We start from the raw sequence: 27,371 nt of genomic DNA, 5'->3' as shown, positions 1-27,371 counted from the left end.
GTTAGCCAGTTGGTAAGAGAATCGTTTATTATAAAAGGAAGTTAAATAAATCATAATATATATCACACCATCTCACCTAATTTTCAATGAATTAAATTAAACTTTATGGTTTATCTTACCCGTCTATGATGAATGTTTGTTTAGGATTATATATTAATATTTAATCAATAAATGTCTTTTGTAGGTAGAAAAAAACGTTTCATAAAAGCAATAAAATTGAATTAATCATGCATTTTTAGATAAGATAGTATATTTATTTTGATTCACAGTGATACCTTGATCTCTTTTTAAACAAAGCAATAAACTTATACGGACTTTTTTTGGTGCATGAAAGGTAGATATATACAAAATATAATGTAGTAGTTGTTGGATGCTCTTTAACCCTAGAAAGATAACCATATTTTGTAGTACATAAAAGATAACCATACGCTGCAGAGGCGCATAATATATTTATCATTTTTTTAAATTAAATACCTAGGTAATGTATTTCTTTAGCGGAATTATTTTAATGTGTGGTTAATGAACTAATAATAAAAAACTTTTTTACTGAAATTATTTATTTATTTTAAACATTAAACTTAAATTAAAAAAACCTCTTGAAAAAAACAATAAAATTAACCGTATTCTGTTTACAGGAAAATATTATCACAAATTTATATTTTTTTTATATAAAACTAATTAAATTATTTTAATTTACTAATAAACTATAAAATAATCAGTCAAAACTATAATTATTTTGCTAAAAATTTGGTTTAGACGCATTCAAAGCAAACATCTTTTTTGTGTTCGCCGCAAACTGTTTTTTTGCATTTGGCGCAAGTCATCATTGACATTCTTTTTTTTTTACTTAAGCAAAAGCTGCAATACCGTCTTTTCTTGGCTGGAGGTTCTTCTTCATTATCACTAGAGCTCTGCTCATCTGGATTCGGAAGAATATTGGTGATATTTTCTCGCACACGCTTGAGCAAAGTAGGAGCTTCGAGTCTTTCCGTCATCCACGGTTCAGATAACTGAGTGCTTAACTTTTTCATATATTCCCTTCTATTTAGAGGCTTTTCATGTTTCGCTAGAACGTTGTGACAGTATATGACATAAGAATTGACGAATGCCATGTTCAGTATGCCATAAAGCATAGCCATTGGCCACCTATTGGTTTTTCTTGAACATGACATTGAGGAACACATTTGATCGAACGTGTCCACCCCGCCTTTAGTCTGATTATAATACATTATAATATCAGGCTTACCGGTTGTGGCGTTGATGACACCTTCTTCATCACACGATGATATCAGGTAAACCATCTTAGAGGGCTTCGGCTTGTACGAGACTAGGGTCAAACATCCATCATAGCAGAACATTGACGTGCCTACGGATCGAGACCGTGTATTTTTCAAGTCTTCGGGGATCTCCCGTTTATTGGATCGTATGGTTCCAACGAGGGTTAGTTTGTACGGCTCGTGAAGAAGGGATTTCGCGAGAGGAACCGAAGTGAACCAATTGTCACACGTAATATTCCGGTTTGTGCCATGCAAGGGCCGAGACAACTCCTTTACATAATATTCACCTTGTGGCAAACCATTAGTGTTTGTGGCTCTTCCAATATACGGCATTGCATTTAGCATGTACTTTGTTCCGCTATCACACATCATAGGGATTTTTATCCCGTATTTGCTGGGTTTATTGGGGATGTACATGCGGAATGGGCACCGTCCTCGAAACCCCAATAATTGCTCATCAATTGTGACGTGCTCACCCGGTGTATAATTCAGTTTACACTGAGTTATAAATAATTCCCACAGTTTTCTAATGGGAACAAGTGGATCTTCATGACGTAAGGAGGGCCGTATAGATTTGTCATCAAATCTCAGACATCTAATCAAGAAATCGAAACGATCTCTACTCATCACTGCCACGTAACGTGTTCCTGAAAAACTAATATTGAACAGCTCATCGGTAGACAAGTGATTGTCTTTCATCGTCGCACTCAAGGTCAGTATCCCAAACAAAGCTCGGACTTCTGTCATAGACGTATCTTTGAAAGTGGCTTTGGTCATGTTTTCTCGACGTTTTACAGAGATCTCAATATTCGTCCAACGGACGATCTCACCCACTATTTCGTCGGTAACAAACAAAGTAAAACATAATACTGGGTCATACACATTGCGACACATACGCGTTGGACCTCTGTTTGTGCGAATTATATTTATGGCAGATATCCTACCACGACTTTGTCCTTTTATTGTTGACCAGCAATGTTGGTTTTTACCCCTTAGCACACGGCGATCAGGAACAATTATACGGCGGTCACGACGTGATGTTTCCAAACTTCCAGGCTCTGAAGATACTGGTGGAGTTATAATGTCTTCATTTTGTGTATCATTCAATTCTTCTGGCACCTCATCATCGATGAACTCATCTTCATAGTCACTCTGCATTTCATCTTCACTCACATGATCTTCTGTTTCACTGCCACTCTCCTGATGTCCATCATGCTCGTTCTCTTCTTCTTCAGTTAAAAATCTCAATATTTGATCATCAGATATAATTCTTCGGCTCGTCATTATGAAGGTTAAAAAAAACATGCTAAAACAAACAATAAAATACCTATAATAAACATGTAATGTAAGTATAAACAAATTTATACTTTTACTAAAAGTCACGCAAAAGATAACCATACGCCTTTGGAGCGCATTTCCTGGTCATAACTTGAAAAATATGGTACTTACCGCGTAAAAACGACCGTCCCGCGACGCTGTGCACCGACGACTGAGCTAATGAAAAAGGACAGCTAGATGCGCGAGCTCATTAGAAAGCGACAGCGTTTTCTTACCGTCGCGGGCGCCTCTGAGGCGTAGGTTATCTTTCTAGGGTTAATAATGAATAAAACCTCAAAATATTGTTAAAAAATACCCAAGATCTGAATTATTTCTATACCTTTCACATTCCGATCCTTAAATTAGTTCAATTCCTTGGCCAGCTAAGTCCTCCATCACGACACAAGCAACATTTTCCGCTTACTGTGGTGGTAGTAGGAGATTTTTCAAATATTTTTAGGTTATTCGTAACCCGGAAATGTTTGTAATTTTACAAAAAAGTGATTTTAACATTTTTGAGGTTGGGTTAGGTCGTTTTACCAAAGTATTTTTTAATAAAATACTAGCTGACGTGTATCCGGCGTCGCTCGGGGAATTATGATTGGTTTGTGGTAAAGTTTTGAGGTCGTGAATTCTGGTGTGGCTGGGTGCATTTTTGAGGTCGAAATAATATTATTGTATTGTAATAAATATTTGTTTTTAACTTTTTTTATTTATTTTTAATTTGGAACGATCTTCCATGTCTTCCTTGGGCGTCCTCGACATCTTAAACCATTCACTTCCGAGGCATACATTATCCTTGCACTCTTTCTTCGTTCACTCTTCCAGATAACTTAAAAAAATGTGATACTATATAATATAATTTGGATAAAAAGTAATAATAGAGCCTTTACCAGTGTCCTCGGTGTCCAGGATTCCAAATTCGAAAGTATGGATGCAACAAAAATATTGAGTGTTTATATTAATAATAATAATAATAAGTGTTTTATTATCTTTTTTTTGTGTAACAAATAGATATAATGATATCCTCACTGGGATCTCCCGTGCTGAGGATTTCATTTACATATTATGTATAATTTAATTATAAGAAAATTGATATTACATCAAAGTTACAAATAAATTTAATTATGAACAAATATCATGCAATATATATATATATATATTTTTTTTTAATAATTTTAAAATAAGTAAGATGTTTTTTGATATATATATATATGAAGTGTTTTTTGGTATAGTTATATATATGAAATGTTTTTTGGTATAGTTCAGTTGATTCTGTTTTAGTCTGTGTTTGATTTCAGTAAATTTTCTATTTCAGATCTTCCTATGTTAAGTATCCAGCTTTTTATTTCAGATTTAAATGTTAAAGTGTTGAGGTTTTTGAGTGTGAGTGGTATTTTGTTGTAGACTTTAATACTATGATATAAGAAGCTTTTTTGCCCAAAAGTTGTATTAGTAATTATATGTTGGATAAGTTTTTGATCATGAGATCTAGTGTTTCTATTGTACGTGTTTGTTGTTATTTCTTGTGTTTTGTGCTTATGAATGTAAATGAGTATAGTTTTAGAATATAGTTGTTTAATTGACATGATGTTAAGATTGTAATAATAATTAGATTATAATATAAGTATCGGTATACTCACAAGTATTTAAACTAACTATTAAAATGACTGCCACAATACAGGCTAGCCGCTAGCCTAGTGAGGCAAGTTATAAGAATCCTCAACTTTATCTAATTGTTATGTATCATATCTATTTATGTGTTTATAGTCGCAAATTTATTAAATAAATATATTATTATTATATCGCCTACGTCACATTTTAGCACAAATATTAATTTCATTTATGCCATCCTCAGGCGTCCCCATCTTTTCTACTATTCACCTCGGTACTGTTAAAAAATTGCATTATGTCCACTTTATTTCGACCCCGTATCTCACTCCGATGCAAAGATAATGCGTTAAGTCTTTCTCGGGGGTTCCCGACTTCTTCTACAAATTCATACTAGTTTCTAATCACTCCCGGCACTAATAAGAACAGACATTTACATTTTGGGCACAAACAAAGAAACATTTATTCATATATACCCGTATACACTCTCTATTGGCTTAGCTGATTGTAATACTAGACTTTGATAACGATTTGATCAGAAAATAAGGAACATTTGTCGTCGATACTTACTTTGTATATAGACTTATGAAAAGAAACATTGGACAATCGTACACATAATTTATAATCCTTATGTTTTAACTCTCTCCTGTGTTATCATTTATTCTATGGCATACGATGCTGATAGTTCCACTTTAGACTTTCCCTCATAAACCACTCTCTTAAACCAAGCCTTGATTATGTAAATTAATACACAGCACAGTTACAGCGATCAAATGAAGAAACCCACCTAATATTTTTCTTATATTGTAACTATAAATTGAATTAATCCAATATTTTATCATGTACCCTGATACAGTGTTCCTTAATTGCATATTATTACATGTACCTTGATAAAATTTATTAGGTGTTTTCATAAAAAAAACTAATATTCGGGTGTACAAATATGTCTGAAAAAGTTTTTATTTTGATTACTTTGATAAATATATATGTATATAGACTATATTACTAGCGTAACTATTAATTTAAAGTATGGAAATATAATTCATAACAGCAGCGTGTACAAATGTTAACTAAACCAGGCAATTTGGCTGTCCTAAAACGGGAAAATTTCCTAGTTGGACAGCCAAAGCTTCCTTAATATGTGTGTAATTATTTGTATCTAATAAATAAATAAATAAAAAATAAAAAAAAGCATACATTTAAAATAGAGGTTACAATTAGAGCTCTCCGTGGAAGGATCATAGTCAGATATATTACACTAACGCTTCACATGACACACACTAATATATTGCTGTATTTATTTTCAGCCGTGTTCATTCCATCTCTTGGCGGAAAGAAACTCTTGCTATTCCGACGCTACACGTACAACTACCAGTCTACAATGAAGAATAACAGGCAGAGATGGATTTGTTCCTCCACTACACTCAGATGTCGCTCCTATGTGCACCTGGAAAGCGATGTCATTGTTCTTGTTAATGAAGTACATTCACACCCGCCAAATTTGAAACGCAAAAAAAAGAAACCTAGTATGAAAAAAAGACGCGCTTGAGGAATATACGCAAAATACGGGGCGATTTGTTTAACAAAATCAAGAGATTTTAATTTTTTAACATGTTCCTCAAGGAGGAACTCTGGTATTTAAAGGGTTAAACTCAAATTTGTGTATTGCTAAGGTTTATGACCTCTTTTATAAAGCTGCATGAAAGTATTAAAAATTATTAAATTATGCTTTTTTAGAAAAGTTTATGTTTTAACATTTATTCATAGTGATATCTAAATCTCATTTAAAACAAACAATAAATTTCGATTTTTACTTTTTTGGTTCATGGAAGCTATTGTATACAAAATATCATGTAATAGTTGTTGGGCGCTCCTTGAATAAAATACTATTAAAGAAATTTCCGAAGTCGTAAATCTTTCGCTTTCCGATCCTTGTGCTCGTATGCAGGTACGAATCGAAACGCGAACCCAGACACGAACTATTGGAAAGGAACGAAGCAACCGCAAATATATAATCAGCATTCTGTACAACCCAAAACAACTTCTGAAAGTAGTAGAAGAAACAATATCAGCATCTAGGGCACATAGTCTACCGCGAGCGGCGTTTAGCGAACATGACGGCATCCATGGGAGAGGAGTAAGGCTCTCTACTAGCAATCCGGAGGTCACATCCCAAATCAAATCCCGACGTGCGCAAGTAAATTTAATTTAATTTATTTGTGCTCTTTCACAATTTATTCAATAAAATAATTTATAGAGTAAATAATATATAGTTCCAGGTTGGAAGATACTCTCGGTATCGACCTGATGTAAGACCACCATTCAGAATTAAAACGTTGCTTGAAATGGCTTTAGCCCTGTTTGGTGTCCAGATCTGAATAGCCAGGTACTCCCCCTTCCCACTGCCTTCAGCATCACAACAAACCCCAATTGGGGATGCCATGGTCTCACTGGCTCCTGATGGTTGGGAGCTGTCGGGACTTCGTGCGGAAGTCATATGATTTCAATAAATTAAAATATTGGCCGGGATGTGTTCTTCTTGTAGGGCTTTATTCGCAGTAGCTTAATCGAAAATAAAAATAACACGATTTTGACGATTTTAATTTTGGGTTAGTTGATTGCTATTATAATCGTACCATTTTAATAAGATATGCACACTCTCCCTTGGCTTACTTGATTGTAATACCATGTTTTGATAACGACAATAAGGAATGTTTGTCGCCGATACTAATTTTGGTACATAGACATTGGACAGTCGGATAAATAATTTATAATCTTTCTGTCATCTCTCTCGTGTTTTTCTTTAATTGTATGGCATACGTTGATAGTTCCCTCATTCTCATAAAACACGCATGCATTTAAAAGGATCTTACACCGACATCTCGCCGCGGAAGAACCATAGTCAGATGTATAATATACAACTACCCGCTTCACACGATGAACTTATTAATGTATTTATTTTCAGCCGTGTTCGTTCCATCATCTAGCGGAAAGAGACTCCTGCTGTTCCGAGGCTACACGTACAGCTACCAGTCTACAATGAAGAACAAGAGGGAAAGATGGATTTGTTCCACCACTAAACTCACATGTCGCTCCTACGTGCACTTGGAAAACAGCGAGGTCATTGTTCTTGTTAACGAAGTACATACACACCCGCCAAAATTGATTTACCAACTAACTTAAGTGATATATACATATTTCTTTAAATAAACTATAACTTTTATACTTTCATGAAAATTGTTGGACGCTCCCTAATGAATAAAACCTCATAATACTCAAGTCGTGAATTATTTCTATGCCTGTCACATTCCGATCATTATGCTGCGTATACACGAACGAACCGAAGCGCGATCTTGGCACTAATTATTGGAAAGAAATTAAGCATTTCACGCCAATGCGATTGCTTCGTTGTTTTACCTTAATTCGTGGCTCGGCTCGCTTGTCGGTTTGCAAATGTATACGTAGCATTAAATTAATTACGCAATTAAACCAACTAGAATAAACCGGTTCGTGAGTAGAAAATTCGATATTTTCTTATCTTTTTGCAGTAGATAAATTGTTAGGTCAGAATCTTGACGGCCTCCACGGGAGAGGAGTAAGGCTCTCCACTAGCAATTCGGAAGTCGCGGGTTCAAATCCCAGCGTGCGCGAGTAAATTTAATTTAATTTATTTGTGTAGTTTTATAATTGACACAATAAAAATAACATTTTTTTTATTTGCAGCACGTTCCAGAGTGGAAGATACTCTCGGTATCGCCCTGGTGTAAGAATATCATTCAGAATTTAATCTTTGCTTGAAATGGCTTTAGCCATCTTTTGTGACCGGTTATGAATAGCCAGGTTTCCCCACCTTCCTCCTCTCTATTTCCTTCCCCTCTCCACTACTTTCAGCCTCACAACATACCCCAATTGGGGATGCCATAGTCTCACTGGCTCCAGGTGGTTGGGAGCAGTTATGATGACTCTTCTGTGGAATTTACATAAACCAAATAAAAAAGATTGGCAGGGATGTGTTCTACTTGTATTGTTTTATTCGCAGTAGTTATCTAAAATAAAAATATATGATTAGGTTAGGTGGTATGTAAATATGAGGTTAGGTTAGGTGGTATTACGTAAGCTTTTTTTATCAAATTTGATAACGAAAAGGAATGTTTGTCGCCGATACTTATTTTGTGTTGTTTTAACTTGGAAGAGACATTGGGCAATCGGTCATATAATTTATAATCCTTCTGTCATCTCTCTCATGTTTTCTCTTTCATTCTATGGCGTACGCTGATAGTTCCGTTTTAGCTTTTCCCTAATTCTCATAAACTACGCATGCACGTAAAAGAGAGGTAACACTCGATTAACTTTTTGATGTATTTATTTTCAGCCGTGTTCGTTCCATCTATTAGCGGAAAGAAACTCCTGCTGGTCCGAGGCTACACGTACAGCTACCAGTCTACAATGAAGAACAAGAGGCAGAGATGGATTTGTTCCTCCCCTGGATTCAGATGTCGCTCCTATGTGCACTTGGAAAATAGCGCGGTTATTGTTCTTGTTAATGAAGTACATTCACACCCGCCAAAATTGATTTACCAACCTTACTGCTGAAGTTGGTTCGATTGATCCGCTATTTTCGACAAATCATCTATTGCTGATGTTTATGATCGTTTTTCTCAACGCTTTACATTCCATTTTTTTGGATTGCTGAAAATCATCATCGCTTTTCTCGATTGTTTTATGAAAACTATCTTTTGCTGAGGTTTATGTTTGCCATTCTCGACATTAATAGGTTCTTCCTGTCTCTGGAGATTATTTTTGTTTTTCTTTACTAATTTTGTTCTCAATTTTAGTGTATTTAGATTTAAAGAGATTTATCAAATAATTAAATCGGTTTGAAGTAGGTAGATAATTCAAGGAAGTAATTGACATGTTATTGTACATAAGTAGTTATAATTTATTTGTTGACTTGCATCTCACTTTAAAAAAAATTAAACAATGTTTAAAATATAAATTTAAATTTTCACCATCTATGCTTAATTATTATCGTTTTTTAATATAAGCGCGCTCCCTCTAACATTTGTATTTGCATATCTCCCTTTCAAACCATCTTTGAATGCCTACTACGAGGCCTTAAGAGCTCAAGAACTTAAGTAAGTAAGTTTCCAAGGGAATTATGTTATAATTCTGTACATTCGTATTCGTAAGCGTACAAATCAGAATGCGGTGTCTTGAGGGAATGTATTACTTTGAATAGTATTAAAAACATTTGAAAAAATCTTGAAATTACTAATCATCCCGTTAAAAACAGGATTACAAGCCGCTTTCTGTTAAATTGTTAGTAAATTCGTAATAATATCGGAACACGTGTTCATCCACCTGCGTTGGTCTTAAAACTATATCATGACGAAATGCAAAAATGTTTGAACATTTATGAACAAGTGTCCGGACATCCTGATAAAACATTGTTATTTTACTTAAAGTTTATTGGGACTATCTGCGCTCTTACCTGCTCTTAAGATATCCAATGACATATCAATTATACAGGATGTCCAAGGGTAAAGTGCGCTAACTTCGGGAGGTGATTTTACAAGATGGTGGAAGTAAAAAAGATAAATAACTTTTTTCGAAATTCCAATGTTTATTTTACCATACAACAAAATTCAACTTTTTTACATAAAAACTACCTTAAAACGTTATTTATCTATTTTACTTGTAATATCTAGAACTGTAGAATCTCCTCCCGACGTTTTTTTTAATTTATGTGAGACTATTTAAGCATTGTACATACAAAATATGATAGTGAATAAATGTATTGTGAATTGTATTTCGTAGTACTCATCACTAAGGTGATCTGTGCTGAGGCTGTCTAAAGTTATTCATTTCTATTTTATTTGTTTTCTAAATCATGTTTAGTATTTTTTTCATAGTTTTTTTTAATTATTCTCTTTCAGCCAGATTTTTATTCTTGATTTGTAATCATTAAAATGTGCTATTCGCTTATTATTATGTAATATTAATTTTCTTATAATTAAATTATACATAATATGTAAATGAAATCCTAAGCACGGGAGATCCCAGTGAGGATATCATTATATCTATTTGTTACACAAAAAAAAGATAATAAAACACTTATTATCATTATTATATCTGGGGGAAGGATGTTGTGGAGTTTTGTTGCAAAATAAATGCAGTTTCTTTTTCCGGATGTGGTTTTATGACTTGGAATATTTTTTTAATATCATTGTGATTTGATCTAGTTTGATGTAGAGGATTCAGTATTTTTAATAGTTTGAATAGTATATTTTTAGCATATATATTGTACATTTGGTACATCAAAACTATTGAAAATTTCAATGGAAGGCGTTCTTATGAGGACTTTCAGTGTGATACAGAAGATCCCCATCCTAACGCACTTTAGTCATGGACACCCTGTATTTGGGAAGTAAACAGTTTTCCTTGGATTTTTGCACCGAATCAATGCTTACATAATAATTATACGAATGTAATTTGTTTTTCAGCTGTGTACGTAGAATCCACCAAAGGAAGGAGATTATTGCTGCTAGACCAGTACACCTACTGCCTGAACTATTCTTCAAAGGGTCGTGAAAGGTGGATGTGTTCCGTTCGACGAGCAAGCATGAAATGTAAAGCCTTCGTTAGGGTTCAAAACAACATTATTTTTCAAGTAAATGGCCCCCACATACACGAGCCGAGAAGATACCACATTGCCCAGACTGGGAAATACTTTAAATATTGAATGTCTACTTTTTATCATTAACATTACTATAACTTGAAAAATATGTATGCCTGATTCATTAAAATCCTGTTAAAAACGTGATGGCAAGCCATTTACTAGTAAAAAATTAGTCTATTCAAAATATATCGGAACACGTTTTCATATATCTGCGATTTTCCCGATAAATATAATGATTAAGTGTGACAATATTAGCATTTTTATGAACTCGTGTTCTGATAATATAATTCGTGTTTTACTGATAGTTTGTTAGGAAATCTGTCAATTCATCCGTTAAAGTTCTGCAGCCCCGTTTTTAACAGGAATACGAATAATAAATTGACTAGATTTTTTGATAAAATGGCATTATTTTATTGTTTCTTTACTTTGTATAATTGTTGGCATTAAAATATTTAATCTCCTCAGGACAAGCCTGTGTTGAGGTTAATGATTTTACAAAATTATATAAATTACACTAAATTGAGAGATCAACATATGTTACATACATGTTTCTATAAAATAATGCTTACCTACTAAGCTTATTCCAACCAATTTCTATAATATAATGTAGTAAACATGTGGGGTAACAATGTGATATTTAAAAAAAAATAAAATGAAGTATTCATTTTAAAAGGACCAAGATGAAAAAATATTTTTTTCAGTAATTGTGTTTGTAGTTCTATAACTTGCTAGACATTATGAATCTTATTCTTAGGTCTACCAAACTTAAAGATGAGATTAATTCTCTATTCAATGATGTAAAAAGTACCCCTTTCAACTAACTTTATATTTCAGCCTTATATATTTAGGTAGAATAAATAAAATAAAAAATAGTATATCTGTTTGTAAAGGAACCATTAAAGCATTTTATAGATTTCGTTTTCTTTTGTTTAATTTTTTTATGTGTATATCGCACGAGAGTCCGAAATGCTCCCAACCGTCTGGAGCCAGTGAAACTAAGTCATCTCCAATTGGGGTATGTTGTGAGGCTGAAGGTAGCAGAAAAAGGAAGGAGATGAACATAGAGAGAACAAGACGTTGGAGTGTTGGGATACCTATGCTCGAACAAGACGTTGGCGCGTTTGGATGCCTATATTCGAACAAGACGTTGGAGCGTTGAGAATGTTGGGATGCCTATACTCGAACAAGACGTTGTAGCGTTGGGATGCCTGTACTCGAACAAGACGAAGGAGTCGATTCATAATCTGAATGTGAACACTGCATCCTTGGGTATGAGGAACTGGAGGTATATACTGATATACCAGCATGAGTTGAGGCGTTTTCTAAAAGCCTCCACGACTTTAATGCGGGATTTACACTATCGATTTTTGCCGTATGCCTAGTTACCCCGTAGTATCGCCGCACGGTCACTCCATTTTCACAGTCGATTAATATCGGATGCGACTAGTTTTGTTCAAAAATTATGGTGAGTTACCACCTGCAACTGACCGTTTTCACCGTCGATTTTTGTCGCTGCCGAAATAACTGTTAACATGGTTGATTTTTACCGTGCGATTAGTCGCTTCGTCGCGTCGTATTGTAGCGACTCGCCGCCCTGCCGTCCCGTTTTCACAGTCGATTAATATTACATGCGACTAGTTCCACTTGGTTTAAAAATGTTTAGCAGTTTTTTTCGTCACTCGCCCTTTGCGACCCGTCGCCGCACGTCAAAAGTCGGAAGCTAGTCTACTTTAGCGCATGCGCTTTCAGCGCCCGCGATCTGTCGAATCATCTCTTTACTTGTACCTAATGGTCGCACGTAAAAAATGACTTATAATTTCCCAGGGTTGTAGCACCTGATAATCATTTAAAAAAATTAAAATTTTATTGAGTACTTTTTTGATCTAAAATGTTTTAAAAAATAAGTTATTTTTTAATTTGTTCCATATATTTTCAACTTACACTACACTACGGATATGTGAAACGGAATACATAATATTTTTTTTGTAAACATGATCATGTCTCACATTAAAGTTTTGTTCACTTGTAGGTACGTATATTCCATCCAGAAGTGGTAACAAGTTATTGATGCTGAACAAGTATACCTATGGTATTGCAAGAACAAATGTTAACGGTGTTGTGAAATGGAGTTGTTCATCGGGCCGTGGCCGCAAATACAATTGCCTTGCCTTTGTAAAAATGATGAACGGTAATGTTTTGGGAATTCACGGAGTTCATAATCATCCCCCACCACAATACCATGTTACTGATCTTGGAGAATATTTGAGAATCAAATAAGTCATTAAAAATATAATTTCTAGTGATCAGTTCAAATTATGAAAAAATCATGTTCATAATAACTGTAGATTATTGAAATAATAAAAAAATATGCCTGGTTTGCTGAAAGAATTTTATTTGTTTACCCTTTTTCGCCTTGCGTTTGTATTTATTATCCCTTTTTTTGTATTATGTAGAGTAGTGTCATCGTTTTTTGTCAATTTGGACTAAAGAGTGCAAAAAATCGACCAACTTTACGAATTCATGAAATTGCGTTTGTTATCCCTATCTTTATGTTTTTTCCACAAGTGAGAGTCACCCGTCAAGCATTTGATGTTGTATTCGGTATCCTAATTATTGTGATTTGGTAAAGTCTCGCGTTTCCAACTTGTTATTAAACTTCCGAAAGATGAACTTAACTCATTGGAAGGCTGTGGGAGAATAATTAACACGGAGAAATTCGAGATGCACTGTCAGCTCAAATTTAAAAAAATCGTTTGCCCATTTTTTTAATGACAACAACAACAATTATTTTCTAACCATAATATTTATTTTATAATTGACAGCTTTTAAGCCGATATTTTTTTATCAAAATAATCAAAGTTTCTTTCCTTTCGCATGTACTCAAAAATCACTTATTACATTATTTCAATAAATACAATTATTCACAAATGCTTTTCGAATAAAATAAAGTGAGACAGCGAACGCAGAAATACATAAGAGTATGAATGACAATCTAGTGACAGTAGGTCGTATTTCTACTGCTCTGCTCGCTCGTTTGTTCATCAAGGCTGAGGGTAAAAGCGGCCCAATAACTGGCGAGCATGTGCGCGGCGAGCAGTCTGAACATGACTTTGATTCAAAAATGCTCGTCGCTTGCCTGTGACGTTATGCTTGTCGCGGGCATGCTCGTCCGTCAGTGGGTCGCTTTAAGCTCGCAACTGGTGTCGCGAGGAGGCAAGAGAAACGAGGGGCGTACTTAATAATATAGCCGTTTCACCCGTACACATATTATTTGAGTGGCTATCTCTTTCTAATGCGTTCCGTTCATTTGCTATGTATGATGTTATTTTTAGCCATTTCATTCATTCCAACAAATTCGTTGTGTCTATTCTTTTCTCGTGCGTTTCGTTATTCGATTTCAATCTGGAAACAGGAACTTGCCGTATTTATTTTTAGATTTCTATGAACATAACGCGTCTATGTATTTATGTCAATGTGTGAAGTGATATTATTTGCTGAACGGCGTTATAAAAATTGTCCAATATTAATATCTATCGCATGCCCCCTCCCCCCTATCACAAGGGCAAAAATCAGTAATGCTGATTTAATTTGCGTTTGTCTTAATAATATATTATGACGAAATGCAAAAATGAACAAAAAATGAAAGATTTTTATGTACTCTTGTTCGGACATCTATTACTTCATTCGGTAATAGCATAAAATCCCGTTTTTAACAATAATACGAATAATTTGTAGAGATTTTTAATAAATTAACTAATTATTAATCAAGAGCGCAAGCTTCCTTTATGCAATGATTTATTTTCATCGTGAGCTATATTATATTTTAACCATTTTTTCTATTTCAGCGGTGTATATCCCTTCTAAATTTGGCAAGAAACTGTTGATGCTGTACCAATATACCTACTGTTTTGGTAGAAGGAATACAAAGGGGGGAGAGAGATGGCACTGCTCCATGGGCAGTTCTAAACATCATTGCGTTGCTTATGTCCGATTACTCAACGGTAATGTTATGGGAGTCTACGGAAAACACACCCATCACCCTCCTTTATACCACATCACTGACGCTGGAGATTATATTAAATTATAAGAAGACCTAAATGACACTTTTATTTTTTATGCAATAATCCAATTGATCGGTTAATGCGTGTGCGTTTTTAAGAGGAAAATACCGTCCATTAAAGAATTCGATTTTCTTGATTCTAGAGGCAACTTTGGGAATTATTTGTGAGTCAATTATAATTATAAAAAATAATAATTTTACCCTAACTACCATGTAGATACATATAATGAAATATAAAATAAAAATTATTTTAAAAAGCTTTTAGATGCGCTTTCACTAAAATTACTCGTCAAAACACTATCAAAAATCCTTTTTTACGATATTTTATTTTGTTTAAATTTCATATTTCATTATCAATAATTGGCTAATACATTTTTTTTATAATTTTTAACTTACAAAAAATGCCAAAGTTGCCTCTAAAATCATGAAAAGCTAAATTATTCAATGAACTAATTAACCCTCCACCCGTCGCGCCTTTTTTCTAAAAGCGAGTAGTCGCGCGGGGTCCCTAAGGACCCCAAAAATAAATATGATAAAATTGTTGTTATAGCAAATATTTTATATTTTATTTTAACTGATTATAGTCAGGTGATAGGGGCTGCATTGAAATAAAATAAATAATTAGAAATTAGATATTTGTTTTTAATATGAAAGCCAAAAAAATGAAGAAGGCACATTTTTTATAATTTTGAATAGTATTTATTTTAATAGTAAACTTTTTAAACAAATCTTAACAATTTCTATAAAACTTATAACTATTTCAGTTCAATATAGACTTACTATTACAACAAAAAAGAAATCAACAAAATACATTGATAAAACATAAAAACTTTTCCTTCTCTAATTAGTCTTAGTTTTCTCTTAGAACGCAGTCAGTGCATATAGTTTTGAGTGACAAATAGATTTAAATTTTCTGTCTGTTTATCTTGGACCGTGAATACAGCGCTTTCTCATTAGTACAAGCTAATTATTATCATCAGGTGGCTGATATTGAAGGGGAGGTGTAAACCGTCTTATGGCACTGTTTGAATTCACGTGGCAAAGTCAAAATAGTTGCTCGTGATTGCAATTGAGGTGCACACAATGCAAATGCCAATGATTTCAAGTAAATTTTACGCTGAATATGTTTATATGATCGGCCGTGTCCATTATTATATGTGCATTGAGTGCTCCAACATCCAAAAAAGTAAATGACAGACGCAGTGGCCATCTTCGGCAAACTCGCGCAACAGAGTAGGAACCAAAAGTTTGTCCACTACATCAACGCCCCCTTTGGTTTTATTATAAAACCTCATAATTTCTGGAAGCTCGTCTTGGGAAGATCATCATCGTATTCTTGCTCTGACTCTGTGTCGTGCTCACTGATTTCGTCAGGGTTATCCACATTCTCATCTTCATCCTTTTCACCACCAACTTCTTAAAAAAATAATCTAAAACAGAATTGTAAAATAAACTTTAACAAGAAATAAAAACAAAGCACGAGTGCAATTTTACTTACGTCAGTCGTCGCGCGGGGTCCCTCAGAGCCTCACGCCGAAACACACGTCTGTATCTCGCATCCCACATGCGAAGACTAAATTTCGGTGCGCTCACGTCAAATATAGTCTCTTTTAGGAAGCTACTTAAAGTAAGGAATAAATGGGAACAATTAAAATGTACATATTTAGCATTTCTGTAAAACCTGGGCTTTTAAAGACCCCACGCGACGGGTCGAGGGTTAAAAACGATAATTAATAAAATCTTACATATCCGATTGTTTGGTAAACCTTTGATTAAAAAAAAACAATTATTAAGTTTGGTTGGGTATTTTGGCCTTACATCCAAATAAGTTTTATGTGAAACAGGCAAAAGGTCGTACTAGCTAGCGGTGCGTAACAACTCGCGCGAGTCTGACCGTTCGTCACCGCTGCACTACAACAGCTTTTCATCCATTTGTGACCGACGTACACGACCGACGTATGCAACTGACGTACACTACCGTATTCGTAATGTACGCGACGGACGCGAAGCACTATTTCCAACCAGATTATTTTATTCATTTTTGCATTATGCGAAACCGCGTACTGCCCGGACCCAATGGGTGGATGAAGTTTTGAGAAATAAATACTGATGAAAACTGTTATCATTTTTAGCTTACGTTGTATCTCCATGGCTTTCTCACAATCTATCTTATCCAATAAAACACCGGCTTCAAAAAAAGACTTAGGACTTTTTATTGTCATAGATTAACAATGGGCTCTGAAATCTTAACTAGCAGGCGGTTGGAATAATCTAGACCCCGACCTTGTGGCTGCCACTCTATTTATTGTCCTATCCTGCTGTTAACTGATTTGGAAATTTAGCGGGAGTTTATATTGAAGAAAGAACAAATAAATACATATTCTCAACAGCTAACACCATCTATAGCTAACCTAAAATACTCATCTAGTGGCATCTATTGGTGAGATCATATACTAATCAACGATATCACAGCTTATATATTAATTTATTATCTAATTGTATTATTTCAATAACATTCACCTTATTAATTGTTTTTATTTTTCTAGTGATGTATATTCCATCCAGAAGAGGCAAGAAACTATTGATGCTATTCCAGAACACTTATTCTCTTACAAAAACGAGTTATATTAATGGTGATACAAAATGGGCATGTTCCCAGAACGGATCAAATCGCAAATGCCTCGCTTATATTCGTATGCAGAACGACACTGTTATGGAAATCAGGGGAAGTCATTCTCACGAACCTCCAAAATATTACGTCACTGAAAACGGCAAATATATCAAATTGTGAATTGTTAAAACCACACTGCCATAGACAAAATATTACGTAGCTGAAAACGGAAAGTATTCAAAATTGTGAATTGTTTAAATCACACTGCCATAGACAAAATATTACGTAGCTGAAAACGGAAAGTATTCAAAATTGTGAATCGTTAAAATCACACTGCCATAGACAAAATATTACGTAGCTGAAAACGGAAAGTATTCAAAATTGTGAATTGTTAAAATCACACTGCCATAGACAAAATATTACGTAGCTGAAAACGGAAAGTATTAAAAATTGTGAATTGTTAAAATCACACTGCCATAAACAAAATATTACGTAACTGAAAACGGAAAGTATATCAAATTGTGAATTGTGAAAATCACGCTGCCATAAACAAAAACAACAAAAAATGCTTACAAAGCAGAGGCGTTTAATATCCAAAATTACTGGACACGGTTAATTATTAAAAAAAAAACTTTTTATTAGTTTTAACGATTTACAATACTGATAATTTGACCTCTTTCCTTCACGCCATGTTTTGACATAATTATATGATTCTTTTTAGAATAACTTAATGAGTAAAACCTGAAATTGTAACATTTAATTATTGAAACAGAAAATCAGAAAAAGATACGGTCGCATCTAGGACTTGAACCCAGGAACCTTGTGGGTGTGTGTAATTTAAAAAAAATAAAATATATATATATATATATATATATATATATATATATTTCGCGTTTGTTTTTATTTACCAATATTATATAGATGTCACATGTGATAAGTAAAAACGTGTTTTGTTTAAAACAGCGCCATCTTTTGGACGTAAACGCAACACGCGCTATTCTTTCTCTATATGCAGGGATAGACTGAGCTCAGCAACGCGTGCTGGGGTATAGCTAGTGCTGATATAAAATAAGCCCAACACTTATATTTTCATTTTTAATGTTAAAAAAAAAAACAATTATGACCAAACAATTTTGGTTAATTTTTATTTTTGAAATTTCGTCTGTAAATATCTGCATTGGTAACAAAATTAAATATTTTACGGATTAACATTATTTTACCTATTGAGATACTAACATTTGACATGCTGAATTATATATGAACATAAACTAACAGTTTTATATTATATGGTTATTGTTGAAGCAACTATTAGTCTTCCTTTAACATTGTCCTTGCATTTCCTATCCCATGTACCTAAAAGTACCTATCATTATCTGACTATACCCACGTCTTTGTGTGACATTTTACAACAATAAAAGTGACGGTCAAACCAGTTTATTGATGGAGCCTGTTTGATGAACATCTATTGTTATTTAGTGCTGTTATTAATATCGACTCAGGGTAGAAGGCCTGTGCAGTGAACAAATTCGGTTCCCTCAGTGTGTTTCCAACCTGGATGTTATGGAAGCTTGTGCGTGAAATAAAATCTCCTGTGAGTGAAATCATACCATCATCATCTTTGAAGAACATCAAAGGGGTAAGTCGGATTCCTTCCTTACTCCATGTTCACCATCTCCAACCATAATTGTGTCAACTTCAAAGTTCACAATTAATATTTTACAGTCCACTCTTGATTCGCCTATTGCGACCACAGTTATTATTTTGTCTTGTGCTCTTCTTATTGATTTTTATGTTAGTATTGTATATTATTATGTCATGTTATTATCCTGTTTAACTCAAACATTTTGCATATCGTCTTTCTGTAAATTTGGTTGTACGGTCCTATACAACAGTGCTCCGCAACCTTTTCTCACCCACGACACACCAAATTTCTTCCTAGAATTCCGCGGCACACCAAAAGCTAAAATATAGAGGTACAAATTTTACAATAATTTCTTGTTTTTTATTTGAAAAGTATACATACATACTTATAACCATAAAATATTTATTTTTACGCAATCTTAATAATTATTATAAAATAATAATAAATTAATGAACGATTAATTGTTAAATTAACCTGCGCTTGTTTCAATGAACACAAAAGTTTTATATTTGGCTCGATTTTTGACAGCGCAACCCTAAGTTCTTGGTCAAGACCTTTTAAGCATGACCGCTTATAAGCGTTGAAAAACTTTGCTCACATAAATATGTCGTTGAAATTGGAAGTAGTGTTAAGAATGCTATGGCGAGGATATTCTTTTTTAACGTAAATCCAGAAAACATCTAATGGATCTTCGGAGAAGTGAAGTTTTAATGTCATGTAATTATTTGAATCTGTAAATTCCTCTCGAATTTGCAGAGGAAGTGCTTCCATAGAATTTATTGCATTGGTTGCAAAAGGATTTCGAATCCAATTGTATTGTTCCGTATTAGGCTGGCCGCATACATACGATTTCCGTATTCAATTTCCGAATTCGTTTTCCGTATTCGGAATTCCGTGAGACTAGCGCAAACGTTCGTTTTTCTTTATTCGGAATGTATAAACGTCAGAACCAGTGTTGCCAACAAGGGCAATATATCGCCATTTAGGCTACTCAGAGCGAGAATCGGCGCCGAAAAAAACTAAAAGGCGACTGGTCGCCAATTAAGCTACTTCAAAAACATCAATTTTAAACATGTCCCGAAATTCTCTAGCCCCCATGAAATTTATTTTTCTGGAGACAAATTTTATATTTTCTTGAAATTTTCAAGCCACCCAGCATTATTTTTTTTATTTTCTGGGGACAAATTTTATTATTTTGAAATTCTCTAGCCACCCCCCGACGAAATTTTTATTTTCACGTAAAAAAATCAATTTTAAACATGTCCCATCTAACAGCAAATTCGGCTACTTTACGCTACCTTATGTATGAGAAACGGCGATATTAGGTCAAGACCCGTTGGCAACACTGAATTACTGACAGGAAATTTCCGAACGTTTGCGTCGACACAAACAAAACGTATGCAAGAGCTGCGTTCCACATGACGTCATTAGGTTTTTTCTATTCGGTTTCTCCGAACGCGCCGGCTTGCATTCGGAACGTGTGTAAGGAATTTGTTCCGTTCGGAACTAAAACGAACGTGTGCGGCAGTTAATGTATTTTCTACTGATTCCGTGCATTCGGATGTCCGAATACGGAAAACGAATTCGGAAATCGAATACGAAAAACGTATGTATGCGGCCAGCCTTAATGGAGTAAAAATATTGACCAAATTTCTGCTGAAGCATACTCAATTAATCGCATCGCAATCTCATACGCATAAGCAATTGTTTGTTTTCAATTGTACTATGTTTGGTCCTTTGATACATTTCCAAACATCCTTTTTGCAACTCTTTCTGCCAAAGTTCGTTATTAAGTTCATTCAAATGCTCGAATATATCAGCCATGTATGCAAGTTTGGCTATCCAGTAAATTATCATCGAGGTGCTGATATAGTTCGGGCATATTTTGATTTCAAAGAAACTCACACACCTCGTGACGAAGCTCAAACAATCTAGCCAAAACTTTGCCTCGGGATAGCCAACGAATTTCAGTATAAAACAATAAGGATTCATATTCGGCTCCCATTTCTGCAAAGAGTATTCCAAAGATTCGTGAGTTTGGGGCTCTTGATTTAATTTTGTTTACGATTTTAATGCATTCATTCATCTTGTTCGAAAGTTCCTCCAGTAAATTTTTGACCATCAATGCTTCTCGATGTATGCAGCAGTGTGTAAATTGTAACGATGGATTTTTTTGTTTTACACAAGAGACAAAACCCTATTTACTACCCTCCATTGCCGCAGAGCCATCCGTGCAAACAGCAATGCAATTGCTCCATTTAATATTATATATTTTGAAGAAATCATCGGTTACTTGAAAAAATTCTTCACCGGTAGTTCGCTCTGGAACCTCCTTACAAAATATATAATGTTCTTTAATAAAGTCCTCATCAACGAAACGTACAATAGCTATCAATTGTGCTTTATTTTTAATATTGGTTGTTTCGATGATCTGAAGCGCAATTTTTTCAGCCAATAATAGTTTTCTAATCAGTGTTTCTAATATATTGTGAATACCTCTTTTAACAGTATCGGCAGACAATGAAAAATAGACAATATTATGAAAAATATTTTGTCATTGTCTATTAAATACATAATGAAATATTGTAAAATGTCAAATACATTGAATTTGACCGCGGCACACCTGTGTCTGGTTCACGGCACACCAGTGTGCCACGGCACACCGGTTGCGGAGCACTGCTATACAAGATGGTGGCCGTTTTAATGTTTCAGTACAGATTATTTTTTCGTGTTTATTTAGACATTCTTATACGCATTTTAATTCCAATGTATTGGAAAGTTTGAAAAAGAACTGCCATTGACGTGACGTTTCTTTGAAAAAAATGTATAATTTCTTAATTAAAAAATCAAATAAAACGTTACATAAAATATATGGTTTTTAATTAAGTAGGTATGTATTTTAGTACCAACTTCCAAACTTCAGGAGGACACTTTTTTTAGAGATAACAGAAGTTTCTGAGCTCATTTATAGGTATTGCCTATCTATAACCATTTCTTTCATTGGTTATAGCGCGTGCCAGGAAAACAGAAGTTTCAGAGCTCACATATAGGTGATCGCTATAAACTATAACTCTTTATTTCTTTAGTTATAGCGCGTGCCACGATAACAGAAGTTTCTGAGCTCACATATAGGTGTTGGCTATAACCTATAACCCTTTCTTTAATTGGTTATAGAGCGTGTCAGGATAACAGAAGTTTCTGAGCTCACATATAGGTGATGGCTATAAACTATAACCCTTTCTTTCACTGGTTATAGCGCGTGCCACGATAACAGAAGTTTCTGAGCTCACATATAGGTGTTGGCTATAACCTATAACCCTTTCTTTTTCATATGATTTCTGATTAGCAGTGTTTCAATTTTATGTTGCTTTATTTTCTGGTTCACTTTTATCAGCATGTATTTATTTTCCAGTTATGTGTATTCAATCCAGAAAAGGGAAAAATCTTCTGGTGCTGTACAAACATACTTATTCCTTTACCAATAACTATGCGAATGGGGATACCAAATGGGTGTGCTCACTGAGCCGCGGTTCCAACTTGAGGTGCCCTGCTTATATCCGCATGAAGATAGACCAGGTCATGGAAATCCGTGGGACTCATTCTCACGACCCACCTAATTATCACATCACAGAATCTGGACAACATATACGGCAAACATCTCAGTACTACACTTAAGAAAAGTATTGATTTTTTGGCGCATTACTTTGAAGGGTTTTCTGTACACGGTGTCCGAATATTTGTAATACAAGCGGTTGACTGGTGAATCTACATCTCAAGGAGGAACAAAACAAAAATATATCTTATCAGGAACAACTTTTTCTTTGAAGTTTTTTCGATGTTATACCTATCAATGTAATATATTATTGAAGAAAAAGATAATACTAATCAATCTAAAAGAAGCATGAAACAGAACAAGACACAGGCACATAAAAAGATAACGGTCTTAACTGGGAATGGATCTCTGTCTTACTGGGACAACGTCTTTAACCACTCGACCATTGGGACCTAATTTTTATACGTCATTTTTGTCGATCTGATATTTCCAATTAAGAATTGACAATATTATCTTGCAACTAATTTTTCCCATTATTTGGCAGCTGTAAGAGATCCTGGGTTCAATTCTCAGTTGAGACCGTCATCTTTATATTTTCTGTGTCTTGTTCTGTTTTATGTTTCGTTCACATTTGGTAGTATTATCTTCTTCTTCAAAGTTCTGATAATTTCTATTTTTTCGGCAAAAAAATTTTCGGTTAAAATCTTTTGGATCCGGGTCTACGCTTCGACTATTTAAAAAAAAATATAAAACAGCTGATATTAACACCTGATATGAAAATAAAACTTTGGACTCGATTTGCTCGAAAACGAAAGTTCGAATCAAAAATTACAAATCATAAAATCGACTCCAAATGTGATGTAGGTACACCAGTTTTCCGCTTATACCACGAATTTTATAATACCGTGTATAACTTTATGTACAACAAATAAAAAAAATCGTGATTATTAAAATTATTTCTTGAACGCCTTTTGTTGGTAAATTTGCAATGATTATAATTGTCAATATATTTGATACATGCATTTTAGTTTTGATAAAAAAGATATTTTATTCATTCAACCATCACAAATGTCTCTTTAGATCGATTATAATTTTTATTTATTATTTAATTTATTAACGGTCGGTTAAAGAAGACCGTTCAGGAAGTCTAGCACGGACGATCGAAAAAGCCCACGTCAATATGATATTGACGAAATACCTCATCTATGGTTAGTTAGCGATATTTGCAAGCACGGTCAGAATATGATTCCGACAGTCGGTTGACAAAAGTAGCTACTTTTAGCGCGGCCTCCAAGGTGTCGGATAAGCACGACTTTTTAGATAATGTCGTTTTTTATGCAAAATAACTGGCTTATTAATGAATGGGGAAGAACTAACTAAGGTTTTAGAACTTAAATAAATTGTATACACGATTTATAAGACTTAATGGCTAATGACCTCATGAACTAATTAACTCCCTTTTTAGTGTCAAAGAGTATATGCGGACTGTTGATGTATAATTATGTTAATATTTCAATTCGACATTGTCAATTTATTAGTATTTTTAACCTTTACATAGCCGTCAAGGAATGTCAATTCATAGGAAGATGTTGCCAGTGTTGGCAGTGTACATTGATTCTGATTTATTGCGTTACCAACTTCTGTTTATTACTGATATTCATGCAATTGACAAGACACATTTGATGGCAATAGTCATTTCACGAACCGCTGTTTTCCGGCATTTTCTGACAAGTGTCCATGAATGTGTTCAATAGTTTGTTTAGAGAGAATATTTTGAATGTTGAAATTCCCCTTTCATGATAATAAATGGGTATCTAATATATTATTATGTATCTACAAATATGTATGTAATATTTAATTGTGACCAACCGTTTTATTTCCTAGTGTGACCCTTCAGCCGAAAAGTTTGCATAGGCCTGAATTAGATGATATTTGGAAGTAATTACTAAAACCTTACTTGTCCATTAATAATATTTTTTTTCAACTTGTACTGATAAAGTCCCATGTGGCTTTTGTGTGAAGCTTGCAATATTTAGTGATAGATGATGCAGCGAACATGCACATGTGAGATAAATGTGCAATCTTTGATGTCAAGGTTGCAGTTTTCCCAGTACAGGAGAGTTGTCATTGATATGGTCAGCTTTCTGCAATGATGAAATATCTATTTATTCATATAAGTCCCTTCTTTCACAGGGATACGAAAGTATCCGATATTTGACGATTCTTAGTATCTTGGTGACTACCGCCATATATCTGCGTGGAGGTTTGTGTTCAGGCACACGTTGCCAACATTTTGTAAACTTGTATGGATATCAATAAACGCGGATATGCTCGAGATATCGGTATAAAATCATCGGCAGTTACGCATATCGATCCGAAATTGTAAAGTTATCGATTTCACTGTGCTAGAACTCCTCCAGATGTGAACATTCAAAATAACACGTCGATCAAACTTGACAGGGATTGAAACAACCCTACCTTGTCTCGTTTACGTATATAAGCGATGACTCCATAAAAAATAGACCCAAGTGTGTTATTGTGTAAAATTTGCATGAAATGTAGGTAGATTTTGAATTTATAATTTTTTTTAATCTTATAGTATCAATATAATTAATATTTTATTTTTTATTTTTGTTTTCAGCAATGTATATTCCATCAAAAAGAGGCAAGAAACTTCTGTTTGTATTTGGGCACACCTATTCTCTTACCAGAGCAAATTATGCCAACGGTGATACCAGGTGGGCTTGCTCCCTTAACGGATCAACCCTTAAATGCAGCGCTCGCATCCGCATGCAGAACGACGGTGTTATGGACGTTCTAGGGACTCACTCCCATAAGCCACCAAATTACCAAATCAATCAAAAAGGACAATATGTGAGAATGTAATAAGAAGAATGTATTAAAACTTTGCGTGATTATAAAACAGCATATATTTAGCTGTGTTACAGATTAAAAGTACAAATTAAAGTAGAATTTTTGTTAGACCAAATTGATGCCCATTTTTATCCAAACTGAAATGTAATCGCAAACGTGGGGAATCATTTCATTTGTAATTCCGTTCTATTCTCTATCAATTTCCACCTTCAATTGATCGAATGTTTCCAGTTTCGACAGATAATCTTTATCTTTGACGAGTCTCCATTAAAAAAAACCAGTGGCGTGAGGTCTGGAGAGCGCGGGGCCATTCGATGGCACCTCTTCGCCCAATCGGTCCGTTCGGCAGATTTTCATGGGATAAGCTCTCACATCACGATCACTAAGTCTAGTCTAACCTCAGCCATTATTTTAAATGGGCTGTACCGGGAAATTTTTTTTAGATAGAATGAGGTATTGAATTGTATATACATTTTTTGGGACACCCTGTATACCTATTGAAATAGTTCAACTTGTATCAGAGAATTTCTGTGTTTTCTCAACTATTTTCTCAGATGAACTATAAAAAAAATATTTTTCCATATTAATCAAACTTAGATAACAATTGCGGTTGTCTGTGATGTTGTGCGTGAGGCGAAATATTCTTGCATAATGAACTCAAATTTGCTTTGATTCAAGTGTCATTTTCAAAATTTGAACTGATTGTTCAGACAAGCGATAAAGAAGGTAGGTACCTTAATATAATTATTTAATTTTGATATAACAAAGAATAATTCTTAATTTTAATTTTAATTTTTTTTAATTTTTTTTTATTTTATTTTATTTTTTTTATATATACAATAATATTATTATTGGGTTTATAAAAACAGTTTATTTTTAAACAAGTTCTGCTGTGTAATTATTATTACGCGTGACAGCTGTTTCGCCCTCTGAAGGCATTATCAAACTATCAACAGTTTTACACAGTTTTTAACAGACACTAATTTTCTTGAGTGTGCAAAATTTCACCAAAAAGTATTAAAACTCTGCTCCTTTTTCGAAATCTCATGTAGAAAGTTAACTTCCTCCTGATTTGGAAAAGTTTGGTCAAGTGTGCAAAATTTCATCAATCTCCGAATAAAAATGTACATTTTTATAAAAATGAAATCTACTCCTCCCGCCCGCCCCTCCACGTATACTCCTTCTTTATTTAATTGAAGATGGATAGATTCTTCTAGATTTTTATTTGTTATTTTATTCCGTTATTTTCCAGCTATTTTGCATTCCGTTGTACGACAGAAATGATTATCTTCGGTGAGTTAATTTAATATTAATTTATTAGTGTATTCCCTTTAGTGTTGTGAAAGTGAAATTAAGCGGCGTCGAACGTCCAAATCTGTACTTGTGAAATTTTAAAATAATAATTTTTTATCGACACAAGTGTGTTAATTATTTAATTTGAATAAAAGATTACCCATTTTTGTATTATCTTGGTAGTCTGCGTTGCCACTCCTGATCAAGATTTATAAACAGTTTTAACAAATTTTTATTTAAACACTTGTTCTTTCTGTTTTTTTAGAGTTAGAGGTAAATTATTTTTAAGAGATTCTTGCAAGTACAATGGTGTACTGGATGGATAAAAAGAATCGATTATTTGCTTTTTAACGTTAGACCTTTGGATGCAAATCTAAAATCAAATTTAAAGAATCTTTATTGTTCAAATAAAATATTCAGTTCAAAGGTACAACAATAAGTAAAAAATAATATT

At 34.0% G+C, this 27,371-nt stretch overlaps 1 protein-coding gene across 16 annotated transcripts in view; it reads left to right on the top strand.

Moving 5' to 3' along the window:
• LOC149418217 (uncharacterized) overlaps window positions 1-27,371 on the top strand; it is a 598,424-nt gene that overhangs the window by 525,680 nt on the left and 45,373 nt on the right. Inside the window, exons 5-6 of one of the 16 annotated variants that reach the window (XM_089639754.1) lie at window positions 14,730-14,885; window positions 17,491-17,750. The exons of 10 other annotated variants lie outside the window; for them this stretch is intronic. In XM_089639754.1, the coding sequence (XP_089495880.1) occupies window positions 14,730-14,885; window positions 17,491-17,735 (401 nt within the window). In that variant the 3' untranslated portion in view covers window positions 17,736-17,750. Of the gene's footprint in view, window positions 1-5,512; window positions 5,686-7,170; window positions 7,398-8,577; window positions 8,814-10,708; window positions 10,963-14,729; window positions 14,886-17,490; window positions 17,751-27,371 lie in introns of those variants that run through there. 5 more of the 16 variants (XM_089639767.1, XM_089639769.1, XM_089639780.1 and 2 more) reach the window with 5 other exon arrangements.

Source organism: Hesperophylax consimilis, chromosome 14 (assembly GCF_061612785.1).
Source record: "Hesperophylax consimilis isolate HC1 chromosome 14, BYU_Hcon_1.0, whole genome shotgun sequence".
Taxonomy (NCBI): domain Eukaryota; kingdom Metazoa; phylum Arthropoda; class Insecta; order Trichoptera; family Limnephilidae; genus Hesperophylax; species Hesperophylax consimilis.
This window is presented reverse-complemented; position numbering and strand designations above follow the sequence as displayed.